A 20,582-nucleotide genomic window follows, 5' to 3' on the forward strand; every position below is an offset into this window, starting at 1 on the left:
GAGACTGCGGGCACAGTACAGGGGATGACCGGAGACTGCGGGCACAGTACAGGAGATGACCAAGAGACTGCAGACCATTGGGGAGGGAGGGGGAGCGGGCACCTGAATTTGACAGGTACCCGCTCCCACTTCCGCGGAGTTGTTCTCCCTTTAGTGTGGGCACCCGGCTCTGACAGCCAGGTGCCCACTGCACATGCGCGGGAAGCGTTGCGCTTTGTTAATGTCCCGGCATCTTCTGGGACCTGTCATGTATCCCAGAAGATGCCGGACCATTCACAAAGTGCAGCGCTTCTCACGCATGCACAGTGGGCACCCAGCTGTCACAGCCGGATGCCCACACTAAAGATGCCAGCACGGGAAGACTGTACAGCGCTGGACCAAGGAACAGGTAAGGTCCTGCTGCAGAGAAGAGCTGAGCGGCCGGCCCGGTATTCTGACATGGTGGGGGCGGAAATACTGGACCGGCCGCTCCATCTTTGCTCCTTAAGACGCACTGACATTTCCCCCCTTTTTTGGGGGGAAAAAGTGCGTCTTATGGATCGAAAAATACGGTACATGTTTACAGATTTGTCTGGCAACATGAGGTCTGGCTTACCCCAATCTACGTGTTAAATGTCTTATCCACAGTCTCATTATGTATTCTTATATTGATTACATAAATATGCACTATACAGTAATTATAGTAGATGCAGAATTATCTATTTTTTTTTTTTTCTGATTACTTTTATATTTTCTAAATATTTTCAAAGGTATTCTCATTCAAATATTTTTTCAAAGGTATTATTTAAAGTTCAGGCAAACCCTTCTCTATGGACCTGTCAGCTTAATTAACACACATACTTTTCTAATCTTATACGCTTTCCACTACAGGCATTGACAAGAAATGAATTTAAACCTTTTACTGTCTAAGTTGTTTTTCTAATTAAAGAATGCCATCCTTGTTCTTAGAAAAATATAGTAGTAGTTTCTGAAGGCTGTAAATGAGAAATTAAAACCTCCCCAGATTTTTAGAGAAAATTAAGGTTAGGGTTTTATATTTAGCAGGAAGTTCATAGAATTTGCTGTTTGTTCGCTAAAAATACACTAAAATCATTAATAACAGATACATATTGTTTTGATAAATGGTGCAAATATCACTGGACCTTAAAAATCAGTAGCAACTTCTTTTTATTCTACTGGTCATGTGCTTTCAGAAAATGTATGATTTGGGGGTCTTTTACAAATTCTGAAAGCTGTAAGGGAAAAATTACAAAATCAGCCTGGCCACCTGTGTTTAAAAGTGGAGTGCAGGGTCTGGCAGTGAAAGGGTTAATGGGATGTCATCACATAGAGGTTCAGTTACTAAAACTGGAGAGTGCAAATTCTGGTGTAGCTCTATATAGAAATCAATCGGCTTCCATTTTTTTTTGGGGGGGGGGGGCTACAAAGCTTAATTGAACAAGCGAGGTTAGAAGCTGATTGGCTACCATGCGAAGCTGCACCAGATTTTGCACTCTCCAGTTTTAGTAAATCAAACCCATAGTGTCTGATAATCTTGCTATATGGGGCAGCACTGGCTAAATGGTTAGCACTTCCGCCTCGCAGTATTAGGGCCATTGGTTCAAATCCCAACCACGTCACCTCCTGCCTGGAGTTTTTGTATGTTCTCCCTATGCCTGCGTGGGTTTCCTCTGGGTACTCCGGTTTCCTCCCACACTCCAAAGAAAAGACATGCTGTTAGGTTAAATGGCTCTTGTCTAAATTGGCCCTAGTATGTGTATGTATGAATGTAAGTTAGGGACCTTAGATTGTACGCCCCTTGAGGGTTAGGGACTGATGTGAATTATATATATATATATATATATATATATATATATATATATATACACACACACACAGTGGGGATCGAAAGTTTGGGCACCCCAGCTAAAAATTTGTATTAATGTGCATAAAGAAACCAAGGAAAGATGGAAAAATCTCCAAAAGGCATCAAATTACAGATTAGACATTCTTATAATATGTCAACAATAGTTAGATTTTATTTCCATCATTTACACTTTCAAGATAACAAAAAACAAAAAAATGGCATCTGCAAAAGTTTGGGCACCCTGCAGAATTTATAGCATGCACTGCCCCCTTTGCCAAGCTGAGACCTGCCAGTGTCATGGATTGTTCTCAATCATCGTCTGGGAAGACCAGGTGATGTCAATCTCAAAGGTTTTAAATGCCCAGACTCATCTGACCTTGCCCCAACAATTAGCACCATGGGTTCTTCTAAGCAGTTGTCTAGAAAACTGAAATTGAAAATAGTTGACGCTCACAAAGCTGGAGAAGGCTATAAGAAGATAGCAAAGCGTTTTCAGATGTCCATATCCTCTGTCCGGAATGTAATTATGAAATGGCAGTCATCAGGAACAGTGGAAGTTAAACCCACGTTTGACTGCACGATCCGTCCAGAAAGATCTGGCAGACACTGGAGTTGTGGTACACTATTCCACTATAAAGAGACACTTGTACAAATATGGTCTTCATGGAAGAGTCATCAGAAGAAAACCTCTTCTACGTCCTCACCACAAAAATCATCGTTTGAACTTTGCAAATGAACATATAGACAAGCCTGATGCATTTTGGAAACAAGTTCTGTGGACCGATGAGGTTAAAATTGAACTTTTTGGCCGGAATGAGCAAAGGTACGTTTGGAGAAGAAGGGGCACAGAATTTAATGAAAAGAACCTCTGTCCAACTGTTAAGCATGGGGTTGGATCAATCATGCTTTGGGGTTGTGTTGCAGCCAGTGGCACAGGGAACATCTCACGAGTAGAAGAAAAAATGGATTCAATAAAATTTCAGCAAATTTTGGATGGTAACTTGATGCCATCTGTGAAAAAGCTGAAGTTAAAGAGAGGATGGCTTCTACAAATGGATAATGATCCTAAACACACCTCGAAATCCACGGGGGATTACATCAAGAGGCGTAAACTGAAAGTTTTACCATGGCCTTCACAATCTCCTGACGTCAACATAATTGAAAATCTATGGATAGACCTTAAAAGAGCAGTGCGTGACAGACAGCCCAGAAATCTCAAAGAACTGGAAGACTTTTGTAAGGAAGAATGGGCAAAGATACCTCAAACAAGAATTGAAAGACTCTTGGCTGGCTACAAAAAGCATTTACAAGCTGTGATACTTGCCAAAGGGGGCAGTACAAGATATTAACTCTGCAGGGTGCCCAAACTTTTGCAGACGCCATTTTTTTGTTTTGTGTTATTTTGAAAGTGTAAATGATGGAAATAAAATCTAGCTTTTGTTGACATATTATAAGAATGTCTAATCTGTAATTTGATGCCTCTTGGAGATTTTTCCATCTTACCTTGGCTTCTTTATGCACATTAATACAAATTTTTAGCTGGGGTGCCCAAACTTTCGATCCCCATTTTGTGTGTGTGTGTGTGTGTGTGTGTGTGTGTGTGTGTGTATATATATATGTATGTATGTATGTATGTATGTGTGTGTGTTTATGTATGTGTATGTGTGTGTGTGTGTGTATGTATATGTATATATATATATATATATATATATATATATATATATATATATATATATATATATATATGCACTGCATATATTGATGGCGCTGTAGAAGTACTTGAAATAAATAAATAAATCAGGATGCTTGGAGGAAGGACATCCTATGCCAGGAAGAAGGTGTGTGATCTTAAAGATGACCACATGGGGGTATTGGTGGGGGACTAGTTACCAAGCTGCACATAGAACTCTCTTAGGTGTCCGTTACAGGAAATGTCACACAAAGAGGGTCTAAATTATGACACTGGAAAAGGAATGCACAGCAGCGCTGATTAAAATAAAAAAAAAATCTTTAAACGGGAATAAGTTAAACAATTGACAACACACCAGGTAAAAGCCTTTGTCCAAACAGGAGCTTTTAAACCGGTCAAGTTTACTTTTTATTTATTTTTTTTATTAGGACCTTTTTTGCTGTTATTTCGACCTCTAATGCAGTGTCTATTCCTTTGTGATTTATCAAAGGTGCTCTCATTTCTCACATGGGACTGTAGACAGTTCTTCTGGGCATGTACTGTGATTACCTGACATGGAGAGAAACCAGATTCCACTTTCACCATCTCTGCGAGGAATTTCTAATGAACCTGTTAACAGGTAACTAAATTCTATATTGGATTTTTTTTAAATGTTCTTGTTTTTTAGGTATTTTCCAGGGTTTTTTAAATCTAAATAAAGCTAAAACAAAAGTTTATGTGAATATTAGCATTTGTTATTTTTCTACAGACTCTAGTTTTAAGTTGATGCAGTTTATAGATGTTAATGAGGCAAAAGTTGGTAGTCTTGATTGGGGATACTATGCAAGCCATAAGCATTGTGTATAGAAACACTTCTCCCCACTATGTCACCTTTGGCCAATTTCACATTAAGCAATTTGGAATTGCTGGCAGAATCGGTGATTCTCCCTATGATTCCAAATCGCGGTAAAGTGCACCATGCACGTTTGGGCACAATTATTGTTAAATGCTCCTCAAACGTCGTGCAAATCCTCCACAATTGTCTCACGACAACGCAGTTTTTACGTACGCATTTTCCCGCTCGATTCTAAGCTTGAATGACAGAAACACCTAGGACAGCCCATTGAAAGGAAAAGGCTGCCATATGAGTGACACAAGGAATTGCGTGTAAATTGTGCTTTCAGAACCGCAAACTGGAATTCTTTCCCACAATGTGAGATCTGTATGAAGCCTTAAAGTAAATCTGTGCTTTGCTTGTGAAAGGGCAAAACACAGGTTCACTTAATGCTACCCACCCCAGCAGAATCTATTTACCATTTTTATTTTTTCCCTGCCTTCTTTTCATAGGCTTGATACAGCACAGCAAGAGTAGGTCCCTTTTCTGATTTATATACTAATGGTCCCTGGAATGAGTCGTTCAATTCTTTGTCTAAATTTGATCTTGAGCTAATGATTTCTATAAACGGGCATGTAGTATGTATGGAAAATCATGAAAATGAGACAAGTGATCTACTTGCTGGAATAAAAGACTGTTACTCCTTCCTTTTTTACATGGTTAAAATGTGAATTGTAAATCACCAGGGTAGTGCTGCTAAATGGGATTATGTGCAATAATTAATTTGACTTTTAAAAAAGGGAATCTATAGAGCTTTTTACATATTTTTGTTTTGTTACAGTTGAGACTAAAAAGCGAAATGTAGTAAAAGTAAACCTGATCTGTTCAAAAACATTTTTACGTTAACAGTAGTGCTGAAATAAAGGTAAAGTACCTGAGCTAGTATTGAACAACTATCACTTACCATAGAATGTGTCAAGGCAGATGTTGGGAGTTGGCAGGATGGGAGTTGTGCAAGTTGTGAAACCAACTACCCTGTTTCTAGCTACATAATCCTGTCCTTTGTGTTAGGAAGTCTGCACATGTGCCAAGCCTTGTGTTAGAAAGTCTGTGAATTTCCTAAGCCTTGTCAGGTAGCCTGCTCATATGTTTATTCTTCTATTTATATGGTAACAAATGTGAATTGTAAATCACTAGGGTAGTGCTGTTGAATGGCATTATGTGGAAGACAGATGGGAGCAATTCTGCATAGAAACCAATCAGTTTTCAGGTTTTATTGCCAAAGCTTAATTAAACAAGCTTAAGTTAGAAGCTGATTGGCTACCATGCACAGCTGCACCACATTCTGAGTTCACCCGTTTTAGTAAATCTACCCTATGGTGTCAAAAGCCCCCACCCCCTGTTTAGGAATTGTTGTTCCAGTTTGACATAAATGGCTGAAAGCGCACCTCTTTGCACCTTTTAGCCATGTAAATCTAAGCATTAACACATGTATGCAGACTTCCTGAATCCAAGGGATCAGATTATGTAACTAGAACATGGTGGTTGTTTCCAAAACCTCCACATCTTCCACTCTGTTGCTGGACAATCGGCACTTGCTGTGATGGAACGCGGTATCCCACCCCAGCCCTTCTCACCAACTCGTGACCGAAGGACCAGCCGATCTCGATCCTTGGTTTTAGCAGACTTCAATTGTCAGAACAAACAGATTGCCTTGGCTTTCCAGTCCGTTAGATGTTTCCTGATTGATGTTAAACGGGAGCTGTTTTTTCTCCAGCCTGTCAGTCTTTTTCTATCATATTAAAGGGGTGTCACTTGAGAACAAATGACCAATCATCCAGTTTGGGGATGGGATGCTAGGAGGTAAGTTTATGAGCAAGTAGCCTTACAATTTCATACTAAGGTTAATAACCTCCAATAGGTACAGATGGCATCCTAGCAACTGGAAGATTAATATTCAGAATGATATTTCAAATGCAGGGATACCAAACACAGCGTACCCTTGTCACCCAGGAGGAAAGATACTGCTTCTATTTTCTAGGTGCTAATATAGTCATGTAAGGCCTTGTTTGACTCATTAAAATGATCTATCCAAATATATACCTAATATTAATGTGCCCAGTTCCTGCTGAACGTTATGAATTGTATGAAAAATGTCTACCTGTGGAATGTACGTTTTGTGGCACGCTCTAGCCCTAATGGCCTAATAGGTCATGACTGACTGACTGAGTTATTGTTTTACAATCAGGCAGAGGAAAGTGGTTTTCAAAGCAGACTTCTTGCACCAGACTAATTAGCGGTTTACAGCCCTGGAGCTTCATCTAGCTGTGTTTTATTTAGGATTAGAGGCCCTTTTGACCTCTATTCAACTTTCAGCTATAAATTCCATTCAAAAGGGAGGAGGGAACACAGGAGAAACAACATGGCTGAGACCTAACAAGATGGCTGTCATGTACAGCATCCATGTCCGTATTGCACACAATCGTCACCCGACATATTCCGCAGTGATTGGATTAAGGTGACTCTGACATTTGTGTGGCTTTAAATGCTGGACTATGTTTATGACACTCACTAGAGCTGAAGAAGTGGTTAGGATACTGTATGCTGTGAAATGTCTTCAACATTACAGAACAAGTTCAGTTGAATGTGAACAATTACTACTAACTATACCATAATATGGATAAATTAGAACCTACACAAACATTTCATTCAAATTCACTGTTCAGTTCCATTACATTGTAGGCCTAGGATGTAGATGGGGCCCAAATGAAAAGGCAGCAAGGTTGGTATTCTGCATAAGGTATGGGCAGCACAGTGGCTAAATGGTTAGCACTTCCGCCTGTCAGTACTAAGGTCGTTGGTTCAGATCCCAACCACGGCACCACCTGCTTATAGTTTGCATGTTCTCCCTGTGCCTGCATAGGTTTCCTCTGAGTACTCCAGTTTCCTACTACACTCCAAAGACATGCTGGTAGGTTAATTGGTTCCTGTCTAAATTGGTCCTACTATAGGAATCTATGAATGTAAGTTAGGGACCTTAGATTGTACACCCCTTCAGGGTTAGGGACTGATGTGAATATACAATAAATATGTAAAGCGCTGCGTAAATTGACAACGCTATATAAGTACCTGTAATAAAATTAATAAGACAGAATGACAGTGGAGTAAAATGTTTTTTTTTCTCTTGCGTTCATTGACTGACACAGCTCTTCTGAATGTTGACCATAGGGTTATATCACCACCTACAGGAGTAGCACACTAGGCAGAAAAAAAACAAAAACTAGCACCTCCTATTGGAAATTTTAGCTGGTATTAAACCCCTTCTCTGCTATAGGCAATCCAGATATTTCTGCCTAGTGTTCAGGAGTAAGGAACTAGCTCTGTGCTGGGACCTGTTGTTCCATAGCTTTTCTTTTTTTTTTTCTTCTTGGGATTTTTTCCAGTGGAGAGCTTCAATCAACAGCCGGGCTGGATAATCTAGATCCAGTGGTCACCCCAGTCTGGCCAATGACAATGAATATGCGCAGACCGCTAGCTCAGCACTTGGCTGCAATAATGCCCCATCCTGGACAAGAGTAGGTGAAATAAATTGGTGGTTTTTGGATTCCCTCTACTTAAATGATTAATATGTACTAACTAGTCTTTTCCTATATTTAGCTAGTCTATCAGAGCTCTGATATTAGTAGCTATAAAATAAAACACAATGCTCAAAGAAGAAAAGGTCTTGTTTATAAACAAAAAAAGTAGAACGCTAACATAGAAATCTAAAAGAATATAGAGCAATGGAAATAAAAGAGCAGAGATTATATGTTACACAAGTCCATCCTGTGTGTCCTGAATCATGGCTGGGTTCAAGGAAGATAGAGAGAAAAACATGGCTGGGCCTTGCATCTTAAAGCACTCAAACACCACCCATTTGATGCCCCCTGCCTGGTCTATATAGTCCTCTGTCCAATGAGTCACAATCCATAACTGTTAAGGGGCTGTCTTAGAATTACCAGGAAGTATGGTACTGTCCTCCACCAACCTTCCAGGATCAGGATTCTGGTATGCAATCTTTTGTTATACACACCTTGTTCTATAATCTTGTTTTCCTGACATTCCAAGGTGATGTCTAACAGGCCCTTTGTTAACCAGGCAGTAAAAATCCATTAATGTCTGATATAAAAATATTTTGCCTTCCAACAGCAGGCCACTGTTTTAAATGCTTCACAGGGATACTTATGACCAGGAGCCTATTGTCTGTGTAAGTGTTTCCCTGGCCCACAGGCCCCCCCCACGTCGGTGGAGAGGAGGCTCTATCCTTTGAGTGTTGCCTGCAACTTCTGTGGATGAGTAAGTATATGCAGTAGTAGTAAGTAGGTGGTTGGTCCCTATAGGATTCTCCTCCTTCCCACCTGGTCTAAGTAGGCTCCAGGCCCCCTCTCCCTAGGATGCAGGGCTCGCCTACCTGCAACGTGCCTCCACCTGTCCTGCTTGGGTCCCCTGAAGGAAGTGTGTCCTCTTAGCTTGCCTGAGGGCATCAACTGGTGCCCGGGTGAAATCTGTGTTCAATACCCCCCCCCACCCCCTTCCCCAGTGGGTGCAGGACTAGCTGTTGCGGGAGATGTGCAGGACATTCCTGAACCCTCGATGTGGTGTATGTCACTCACTATTGTGGCTTTGAATGCTCTGGGCTGCCTCCTGGCGTTACCGCTGGGCCTCCTTGCAGGTGGGCACACCATGTGGTCATGGTAGCCTTCACTTTAGGCTGCAGCTTTGTGGCCTGCTGGATGGGCTGTGGCGTTTTGCTATCTTGCCTATGGGCATTGCCCTTACGTTCTGTCTTTTTTGCCTGCAAGCCTGGTGCGGGGCCATGGTAGGCATATCCTCACAGTGCCCTCATGTTAAATTTTGGGTTCCTGCCTTGCTTCTTTGTTCAGCTAATGGCAGAGGCATCCATTTACATAGGCTGTAGCCAGCGGCCATGTTTTTGTAGCCCGATCCGGCTGCTATCATTGCAGGTTTGTGCCCCTGCTGCTGTATCCTATTGTCCCACTTGCAGCAGCTTCTTCTCCTATGCTCTATACCAAGTTTTCAAGCCGTGAACCTCCCTGATTCTGATGGGTATGTCTGCAAACTGATTGTGTCTGGCTACATGGTAGCATGGCATCCTTCTCCAGAGAAATTCTTTCTTCCGCCATAGTGCCTCATGCAGGACCTCTTTCGCTAGGGGGTAATTGTCAGGATTTGCGAGCTAGTATAGTTCAGAGGGTTTGTGCTCCATGCTGTTCACGAGCCCGACAATGGATAGGGTTCCTCTGATACGCAATCTAAGAGATCTGCCTTGCTTCATGCTGGTTCAGAGGTGCAAGCTGGAATCCATCCATTGGTGGTGGCCTCTTTCTTAGGGGGAGTTCTGGCATCCATGAAGGTGAGGATACAAATCTGCATGTTTCCTTTTGTGCTGCTGGCATCGTGGGACTAGTATCTTCTCTTTTATGCTACCCTCATCTTTGGCTGCTCCCTCATTCTGCTTCACGGGATTGCAGGATGTGAGACCAAAGGGATTCTGGTCATCCTAGTGGCTCCAGACTGGTCTGTGGTTGATCAACATGTGCAGCTAGTCACCAATGCTCCCTGATCGTCGTCTCTTTGGGCGGACCACCCTTCCCAGGGACTGGTCTGCCAATCTGTGTTACTGCCTAAGGCTGGATGGCATAGCTATTGAAAGCCAGCCTTTGGGTGATGGGGCTTGTCAGTTTGGGTTTCTCTTTTAATGTCATAGGCTCACGAGTTTACCTCTCAGAGAATTTGTCATCACTTCTGGAAGGTGAAGATGTGCCGGCTGCAATGTTCTGGGTCTCTGTCCATATCTCACCTTGGGGATTGGCCATGTTTCTGATGAGCATGGGACAAGCATGTTGCCTTGAGTGATGCAGGGTGGGGTTTCTACCTTGACTACTCTTCCTTCTTCTTTTTTTTTTTTTTTTTTTTTTTTTTTTTTTTTTTTTTAGCGTCCCATGGCCACGCACTCTTTTTTTCTCAGGTGTCTTCTTCTGGTGCCCCTATACACTCCCTTTTACCACTGGGGGACTTGTGTTTCGGTTCTTTCATTTTTCTGGAAGCTTATTATAGATATTCCCCTTCTTACTCTAGATTAGCTCAAATTGTTTAAAATTTGTATTTTTAATAAACCTGTAAAGGTTTGAATCCTTATTACCTCACAGTTCCCTCATCTACACTCCCAGCTGACACCACTAACTGTGGAAAGGAGTTCAAACATTTTTACTGCTGTAACCGTAAAAAAAAACCCATACGCAATTGAAAATTGAACCGCTTCTGAATTTTAGTAGTCATTCCTCATAACTGAGGTCTTGCAGCCCCATATTTGATTCATTGCTCTTCTATGGACTTTCTCTTGTTCAAGGACATCTTTCCTGAAGATTGGTGACCAGACTGCATACCCAAGATGTGGCTGAACCAGATTTCAAGAATTATAGTTTTATATCCTAAATAACCTTTTATAATTCACAATAATACTATGTTACCTGTGCTTGCTGTAGCTTGATATTGCACATTGCTGAGTCTGTGATCTACAAGGACCTCCAGATCCTTTTCCATCCTGGAATCCCCCAAAGGTTCTCCCCCCTAGTGAGTAATTTTACATGCATATTTTTTTATCTCCCAAGCTTATTACATTGCATTTTTTTTAAATATTAAACCTCATCTGCCATATATCTGCCCATCCCTTTCATTTTAACAAGGTCCTCTTGTTCTGGTTCTGGTGATTTATTCACCATTACTTTTTTCTAGTATTTTCTTTTACACAGGTATCTGTCAGCCACAAGATTCCATTCAATATAATAATATTAACATTACAGTCTATTTTATTATACCCCTCTTTTCGTTCACACAAACTGAGGAGAAGGATGTATTTGATACAGTTGCTTTTATCAACTTCGCCTTCCCTTAAAATTAGGTGATATATTAAGTTTGATATATTTTCTGCTACAGTTAACATTTTTGTATATACGTAGCCAAAAGTCTGTTAACATAAGTCTAGTGACATGGGTCTCTTTTTTACACAAAAATTGTGTATGCTCTTTAAATACAAGTATGTATGTTCTTTAGTGTTGCAAGTGTTGGTTGGATTGTTTTGTAACATCGGTTCTTTTGAATGTTACAACCTGTAGAATTGAAATGAATATTTTTACAAACTTCTGTGATTCTTACTTTTTGTTTCTCTGTAGGCTCTTGCTGTGAGACATGGATCGATGTAAACACGTGGGACGCTTGCGCTTAGCCCAAGACCACTCAATATTAAATCCACAGAAATGGCGCTGTGTGGATTGTGATACCAGAGAATCCATATGGGCCTGTCTCAAGTGTTCCCATGTGGCCTGCGGACGCTACATTGAGGAGCATGCGTTGCGCCACTTCCAAGAGAGCAGACACCCTTTGGTTATGGAGGTGCATGAGCTTTATGTCTTCTGCTATTTGTGCCAGGACTATGTTTTAAATGATAACCCAGAGGGTGACCTAAAGCTACTGAGAAGTGCGCTGTCTGCTGTACGAAGTCAAAAGCTGGAAACATCCAGCCGCAGAAGTTTACGTTCACAAACTATAGCTATTGAGAGGTCTGATGGCCTTAAGTCACAAGGGCAACCATTGATGCTCACAGCACTGCGGCATCGACGCCATACGCTGCTAGCAAAAGCGCTCAGGCAATGGTTTGAAAAAAGTTCAAGGGGCCAGCTTAAATTGGAGGAAAAGAGACAGAAAGCTGAGCTGGAGAGAAAGAAAGAAGAAGCTAGGTTAAAGCGTCAAGAGGTGAAACGGCGTCTTCTTGAAGAGCTAGCAAACACCCCTCCAAGGAAAAGTGCCCGTCTGTTATCACACACACACAGGGACAGCCTTATTCCCCGCAAATTCAGGGACATGACAACCAGCAGCCCGGCTTCAAGAAAAGAGGCTCAAAGGCGCTTTAATCAGCTATACTCTATACGGCCCAATGTGACCCCAGGAGTTACAGGACTTCGCAATCTCGGAAACACCTGTTACATGAACTCCATACTACAGGTACTGAGTCACCTACAGAAGTTCAGGGAATGCTTCCTTACCTTGGATCCCTGTGAGAAAGAGGAACTTCTAGGAAAAGGCACCAATGGCAAGCACCGTATGGGTGATAGTGGTGCACAGTGCCCATCTGGGGGCCTTAAGCTGAATGGGGGGTCATCACTTAAGAAGAGCTTGGAGCTAATTCAAACCAAGGAACCCAGCACCAAGCAGCTCTCTCTTTGCCATGAACTGCACACCCTCTTTCGAGTTATGTGGTCAGGGAAATGGGCGCTGGTTTCGCCCTTTGCCATGCTGCACTCTGTTTGGAACCTAATTCCAGCCTTTAGGGGATATGACCAGCAAGATGCTCAGGAGTTCTTATGTGAGCTTCTTGATAAAGTGCAACAAGAACTGGAGTCTGAGGGCAGCAAACACAGAATACTTATCCCCATTTCCCAGCGGAAGCTCACCAAACAGGTGTTAAAGGTAGTGAACACAATATTCCATGGACAACTGCTCAGTCAGGTGAGAACACCTTTCTTAGTTACTGTTCTTTTTATACTTCCCACCTGTGCACTTTTTTTTTTCTTACTTTTTAGCAAACCGCATTTTGCTTTCCAGAATAGACCCTTGCAACTACATGAATGTATGTCTTCTATTTTTTCACAGGTTACGTGTCTCACATGCAGTTATAAGTCTGATACAGTTGAACCGTTCTGGGATTTGTCACTGGAATTTCCTGAGCGTTATCACTGCCTAGAAAAGGGGATTGCTCCAGTCACTACTACTGAGTGCACTCTTACCGAAATGTTATCCAAGTTTACAGAAACTGAGGCCTTGGAAGGAAGAATTTATGCTTGTGACCAGTGTAATAGTGAGTGGTATTATCTGTCACAGCTTCAATAGAAAAGTTTTCTTTGTCTCTCTAATTGGCATAATGTGTGATATTCTCAAATGAGGACCCTGAACACGAGGCAGTACTGTCCTATTACTATGAACTTTTCATTTTATATGAATTTAAATTTTTGAACATAGGTAATATAGAGATAAAACAAAGTAATAGAGACGTGCTCCCAATATATGACAACTGAAAAAGCCAGATTCATCAATGGGTCAAAAGCAGTGCCAACTAAAGATTGCTATTATTTCCTAAACGGTTAGGTTTAAATAGCTTTACTATTTTCTCATTTTGAAAACATTGTTACTATACCCATAGTCAAGTATCTGCTTGCTTTTCTAAATAATGAAATGCTGAAAAAAAAAAAAACGTTTGCGTTGTTCTCTGGTTTACCTGTGCAGTTGTAGCAGCTGGATAGCTAACTCAAATTTCTTTCAGGTCGGAGACGAAAGTCATCCCCAAAGCCCCTTGTGCTCAGCGAGGCAAAGAAACAACTTATGATATTCAGACTACCTCAGGTTCTGCGGCTGCATCTTAAGCGTTTCAGGTAAGAATAGTGATTTTATTTTTATTTATTTTTTTTAATCACTAATTGCTAGTTTTTTTTATTTTAGTGCATGCAACGTGATGTAGAGATGAACACAGGTTTAGACTTGATATAGCTAATTCAGAGGGCCCTGGGTATACAGATATAATCTTCAGGTTTCCATACTGAAGTCTGGCCCATTCTTTCAAACCTTCTGTAGCAACAGTTGAGGGCCACAGCAGTCCAAAGCTCATGATAGGGGGAAAAAAAACATATGTAGAAGTGGACAAATGTGTTGGTACCTTTACAGCTTGTTGAAGCATTACTTCATTTCTCCTGAAAAGTGATGCCATTAAAAACAATATTCTTATGTATACCAGCATTCCTTTGGTATGTCCTAAAGAAAGTGAAAGAATGTCCTAAGCTTAAAAACTTTTCGGACATGGTCGAACAAAAAATAAAAGTCCTTACAGCTGTGACTGGGAAGAATCCCTATTGGCTTCCTTGCTGCATGACACCCCTATGTCTAACAAAAAGTATAAAAACTTCTTGCTGAAACAGCTGCTAAGGAGTGTATCCAGGTGCTGTAGAAGAGCCCAGATCCCCCCACTAGATCCCATTGGCTTTCTAGAATCCAGGACATCCAATTGGTGGAGGAACTTACTATGACCATGAAAGAACAGGGTGATAATTATGGGAAGATCTGGTCCCCCTATTTCTTCTACAAGGTTCAGTCGCCTCTAGCAAACACAACAGCAACAGAGCCTCCAGATTCCTAAACAACTATCATTTATTTTATTATTTTTTTTGTTTGTCAGTTCTTTTGGGTTGTCAGGCAGGAAGAAGAATTCTATCCTCCTTCCACTTCCTTTCTCCCCTGAAACGCCCCCCTCCCCCAATTTTTTTTATTTTTTTTATTTTTATCTTTTAGGTGCCCCCTTAGCCCATCTGTGTCACAATCTCTTTTCTTAAAAAATCTGGAAAAATCGGGTATCGATAATGCTATGGAAATGCAACCCATTTTGTATATATTTTTTTTTTTTTTGCTGCCTCTTGTAAATTCGGTCAGTATGGGCTTGTGATATGACAGCATGGTGCCATACATGTATCATTGGGATGTTTTGTTCTATTTAACACTTTGTTATATATGACACTTTTCATGATTTTGTGACCGGCATGGTAATGTGGCTTTGTTGATTCCTTTCAATAAATAAAGAATTAAATTCTTTAACCGGTTGCCTACCACCAGGGCTGCACAAAATCGTGTGTGTGTGTGTGTGTGTGTGTGTGTGTGTATATATATATGTATGTATGTATGTATATATTTTATATATATTTACAGTGGGGCAAAAAAGTATTTAGTCAGCCACCAATTGTGCAAGTTCTCCCACTTTAAAAGATGAGAGAGGCCTGTAATTGGCAACATAGGTAGACCTCAACTATGAGAGACAAAACGAGAAAAGAAATCCAGACAATCACATTGGCTGATTTGGAAAGAATTTATTTGCAAATTATGGTGGAAAATAAGTATTTGGTCAATATCAAAAGTTCATCTCAATACTTTGCTATATATCCTTTGTTGGCAATGACAGAGGTCAAACGTTTCCTGTAAGTCTTCACAAGGTTGGCACACACTGTTGCTGGTATGTTGGCCCATTCCTCCATGCAGGTCTCCTCTAGAGCAGTGATGTTTTGGGGCTGTCGCTGGGCAACACGGACTTTCAACTCCCTCCAAAGGTTTTCTATGGGGTTGAGATCTGGAGACTGGCTAGGCCACTCCAGGACCTTGAAATGCTTCTTACGAAGCCACTCCTTCGTTGCCCGGGCGGTATGTTTGGGATCATTGTCATGTTGGAAGACCCAGCCACGTTTCATCTTCAATGCCCTTGCTGATGGAAGGAGGTTTGCACTCAAAATTTCACGATACATGGCCCCATTCATTCTGTCCTGTACATGGATCAGTCATCCTGGTCCCTTTGCAGAGAAACAGCCCCAAAGCATGATGTTGCCACCCTCATGCTTCACAGTAGGTATGGTGTTCTTTGGATGCAACTCAGCATTCTCTCTCCTCCAAACACGACAAGTTGTGTTTCTACCAAACAGTTCTATTTTGGTTTCATCTGACCATATGACATTCTCCCAATCCTCTTCTGGATCATCCAAATGCTCTCTAGCAAACTTCAGAGGGGCCCGGACATGTACTGGCTTAAGCAGGGGGACACGTCTGGCACTGCAGGATCTGAGTCCCTGGCGGCGTAGTGTGTTACTGATGGTACCCTTTGTTACATTGGTCCCAGCTCTCTGCAGGTCATTCACTAGGTCCCCCCGTGTGGTCCTGGGATTTTTGCTCACCGTTCTTGTAATCATTTTGACCCCACGGGGTGAGATCTTGCGTGGAGCCCCAGATCGAGGGAGATTATCAGTGGTCTTGTATGTCTTCCATTTTCTAATTATTGCTCCCACAGTTGATTTGTTCACACCAAGCTGCTTGCCTATTGCAGATTCAGTCTTCCCAGCCTGGTGCAGGTCTATAATTTTTGTTTCTGGTGTCCTTCGACCGCTCTTTGGTCTTCACCATAGTGGAGTTTGGAGTGTGACTGTTTGAGGTTGTGGACAGGTGTCTTTTATACTGATAACAAGTTCAAACAGGTGCCACTGATACAGGTAACGAGTGCAGGACAGACCTCTTAAAGAAGAAGGTACAGGTCTGTGAGAGCCAGAAATCTTGCTTGTTTGTAGGTGACCAAATACTTATTTTCCACCATAATTTGCAAATAAATTCTTTCCAAATCAGCCAATGTGATTGTCTGGATTTTATTTCTCATTTTGTCTCTCATAGTTGAGGTCTACCTATGATGCCAATTACAGGCCTCTCTCATCTTTTTAAGTGGGAGAACTTGCACAATTGGTGGCTGACTAAATACTTTTTTGCCCCACTGTGTGTGTGTGTGTGTGTGTGTGTGTATATGTGTATATGTGTGTGTGTATATATATATATATATATATATATATATATATATATATACATACACACAGTGAGGAACAGAAGTATTTGAACACCCTGCGATTTTGCAAGCTCTCCCACTTAGAAATCATGGAAGGGTCTGAAATTCACATTGTAGGTGCATTCCCACTCTGAGAGACAGAATTTTTAAAAAAAATTCAGGAAATCACATTGTATGATTTTTAAAGAATTTATTTGTCTTGCACTGCTGAACATAAGTATTTGAACACCTAAGAAACAGCAAGAATTCTGGTTCTCAAAGACCTGTTTCTGTGCCTTTTTAAAAAGTCCACCTCTACTCCACTCATTAATCTAACTTTGTAGCACCTGTCTGAACTTTTTAAAGACACCTGTCCACCCCACAGTCAGTCAGACGCCAACTACTACCACGGGCAAGACCAAAGAGCTGTCAAAAGACACCTGTGACAAAATTGTGGACCTCCACAAGGCTGGAAAGGGCTACGGGGCAATTCCCAAGCAGCTTGGTGAAAATAGATCAACTGTTGGAGCAATTGTTAGAAAATGGAAGAGGCTAAAGACGACTGTCAGTCTCCCTCGGACTGGGGCTCCATGCAAGATCTCACCTCGTGGGGTATCACTGATGATAAGAAAGGTGAGGAATCAGCCCAGAACTACAAGGGAGGAGCTGGTCAATGACATGAAGAGAGCTGGGACCACAGTTTCAAAGGTCACTGTCGGTAGAACACTACGCTGTCATGGTTTCAAATTATGCATTGCACGGATGGTTCCCATGCTCAAGTCATCACATGTCCAGGCCCGTCTGAAGTTTGCCAATGACCATCTGGATGATCCAGAGGAGGCATGGGAGAAAGTCATGTGGTCAGATGAGACCAAAGTAGAACTTTTTGGTCTAAACTTCACTCGTCGTGTTTGGAGGAAAAAGGATGAGTTGCATCCCAAGAACATTATCCTTGCTGTGAAGCATGGGGGTGGTAACATGCTTTGGGGGTGCTTTTCTGCGAAGGGGACAGGACGACTGCACTGTATTAAGGAGAGGATGAATGGGGCCATTTATTGTGAGATTTTGAGCAACAACCTCCTTCCCTCAGTCAGAGCATCGAAGATGGGTCGTGGCTGGGTCTTCCAACATGACAACAACCTGAAGCACACAGCCAGGATAACCAAGGAGTGGATCCGTATGAAGCATATCAAGATTCTGGAGTGGCCTAGCCAGTCTCCAGACCTAAATCCAATAGAACATCTTTGGAGGGAGCTGAAACTCCGTGTTGCTCAGCGACAGCCCCGAAACCTGACAGATCTGGAGGAGATCTGTGTGGAGGAGTGGGCCAAAATCCCTGTTGCAGTGTGTGCAAACCTGGTCAAGAACTACAGGAAACGTTTGACCTCTGTAATTGCAAACAAAGGCTTCTGTACCAAATATTAACACTGATTTTCTCAGGTGTTCAAATACTTATGTTCAGCAGTGCAAGACAAATAAATTCTTTAAAAATCATACAATGTGATTTCCTGAATTTTTTTTTAAAATTCTGTCTGAGTGGGAATGCACCTACAATGTGAATTTCAGACCCCTCCAATATTTAAGTGTGAGAACTTGCAAAATCGCAGGGTGTTCAAATACTTCTGTTCCTCACTGTACACACACACGCACATGTACACGTGATTTGCATGTCCGGGTAGGGGGCGCACTATGGATGTCAGTCACCGGGTCCCAGCCGGAGAGTCGCCGCCAGCACCCAGCGGGTAACACTGACAAGGGAGAGACCTGTGTGTAAACAGCACAGGTCTCTCTCCTGCCAGCAAGAACATGCTGCTGTGTATTTCTCGGCACAGCAGAGAAATGCACAGCAGCATGTTTCCCTAGTTTAAACACACAGTACATTATGTAAGACAGCACACAGTTAACCTTTTGATCACCCTAGATGTTAACCCCTTCCTGCCCAGTATCATTAGCACAGTGTCAGTGATTTGTATTAGCACTGATCACTGTATTCGTGACATTGGAATGTCAGTGGCAGTTAGTTCCCATCCAGTGTTAGAATGCCCGCCGCAGTCCCTCTATAAGTCGCCGATCGCCACCATTACTAGTATAAAAAAAATAAGAATTCCAGTGTATATATACTTTTTTTTTTTGTTTGTTTGTTTTTTTTGGGGGGGTTGATTTTTCAAAACTGTTGAGCTTTTTTTTTTTTTTTTTTTTTTTTTTTTTGTTATGTAAAAAATTAAAAACACACAGGTGATCACATGCCACCAAAAGAAAGCTCTATTTGTGGGGAAAGAAGACATAAATTGCATTTATGCACAGCGTTGCATGAACATGCAATTGTCAGTTAAAATCTCAAAAAATGGCCTGGTCAGGAAGGTGGGAAAAAAGAAATGTATTGTTGCTTGTTCTACAAAGATATATTTTAAATGACCTGGACAGATTTATTGGTACCCCTAGAAAAGATTATAAATCTTTGGATCAAAGTGGGATTTCATACTAATTGTTTTCTGTAATTACTATCTTCAGTCTTGTAATCAACCAGCCTAGCTGAATAGAGAAAAGTAGTCACTCTGCTGTTTGGTCCATGTTTAGTGCAGTGCACACGATGATACCAGAGAAAGCAAAGATAAAGGCTATAAGACTATCTCCAAGCATGTCAATTTTTTTGCAATTACAGATGTAACGATTAACAAGTTTAAAATGTTACTAAACCCAGAACCCTAAATTCACTCTATCTGGTTTCCAACAGTACACACTACATGAAAATGCAATTATTTTGGTAAATATAAACTGCTAAATTCCTTTTAGTAGTTAGAGCAGTCTTGTGACTTCTATCAGTGTCCAGAAGAGCACGTTAAAGCTTGTAGGAGTTTTCTTTTGCTCTCGGAGGGTGCAAAATCCCTGACATCTGTCTGATTTGGCCCTGTGCTGATCACATGCACTCTCCCAATACACACCAAACTGAGCATGTGCAGAGTGTCTCCACACAATGTCTTATCAGGAGATAAGAGGAAGACGCTGGAAGAAGGGGAAGATCAGAGAATTCATGATCAAACAGTATTTTTAACCCATGTAGAGTAGGGGTCTCCAAACTTTCAAAATAAAGGGCCAGTTTACTGGCCATCAAACTTTAGGGGGGCCGGAATGTGGCCAGTGGGAGTAGAAAATGCCCTGGCACTGGTGGGTGTTAACTGGCCTGGTGGTCAGTGGGAGTAAAAAAAAAAAATTACCATATTGCTGGTATTGGTGGGAGGTATGGTGCCCCATTGCTGATGCCAATGGGAGGTATAGTAGCCCATCGTTGGTGTCATTGGGAGGTATAGTTCCAAATTGTTGTTGGTGGGAGTTATAGTGCCCCATTGTTGGTGTCAGTGGGAGGATAGTATCCCATAATTTGGTGTCAGTGGGAGGAATAGTGTCCCTTCATTGGGGTCAGAATAATGCCTTGCATCAGTGGAAGGAATAGTGCCCCAAGGGCCAGATAAAGGCAAGCAAAGGGCGACATTCGGCCTGCAGGCCACAATTTGGAGACCCCTGATGTAGAGGATTAACCCCTTAGGTTCCACAGTGAGTTTAACAAGCATCCTTTACTGCATATACAGACTGATTATACTGTTGTGGGTTTAGTAACACTTTAACCGCTTCCCACCCAGCCACTGCACATAAATGGCCAGGTGGGAGCTTTGCCTTTCTGAGTGGACGTTCAGGAACGTCCTTCAGAACATGCGCACAAGCGCGGCCTCGTGGCCCGCAGCTGTGTGCCTGTGTCCCTTGGACACAGTGCAACACCGCTCGGCAG

At 41.9% G+C, this 20,582-nt stretch overlaps 1 protein-coding gene across 3 annotated transcripts in view; it reads left to right on the forward strand.

Moving 5' to 3' along the window:
• Positions 1-20,582, forward strand: part of USP49 (ubiquitin specific peptidase 49) — a 109,949-nt gene that overhangs the window by 49,402 nt on the left and 39,965 nt on the right. For all 3 annotated transcript variants that reach the window (XM_089681158.1, XM_089681159.1, XM_089681160.1), the window contains exons 2-5: positions 4,027-4,155; positions 11,583-12,915; positions 13,060-13,264; positions 13,727-13,835. In XM_089681158.1, the coding sequence (XP_089537284.1) occupies positions 11,599-12,915; positions 13,060-13,264; positions 13,727-13,835 (1,631 nt within the window). In that variant the 5' untranslated portion in view covers positions 4,027-4,155; positions 11,583-11,598. The remainder of the gene's footprint in view (positions 1-4,026; positions 4,156-11,582; positions 12,916-13,059; positions 13,265-13,726; positions 13,836-20,582) is intronic.

Source organism: Staurois parvus, unplaced genomic scaffold (assembly GCF_062004578.1).
Source record: "Staurois parvus isolate SC_StPar_1 unplaced genomic scaffold, SC_StPar_1.0 ptg000261l, whole genome shotgun sequence".
Classification (NCBI taxonomy): Eukaryota; Metazoa; Chordata; class Amphibia; order Anura; family Ranidae; genus Staurois; species Staurois parvus.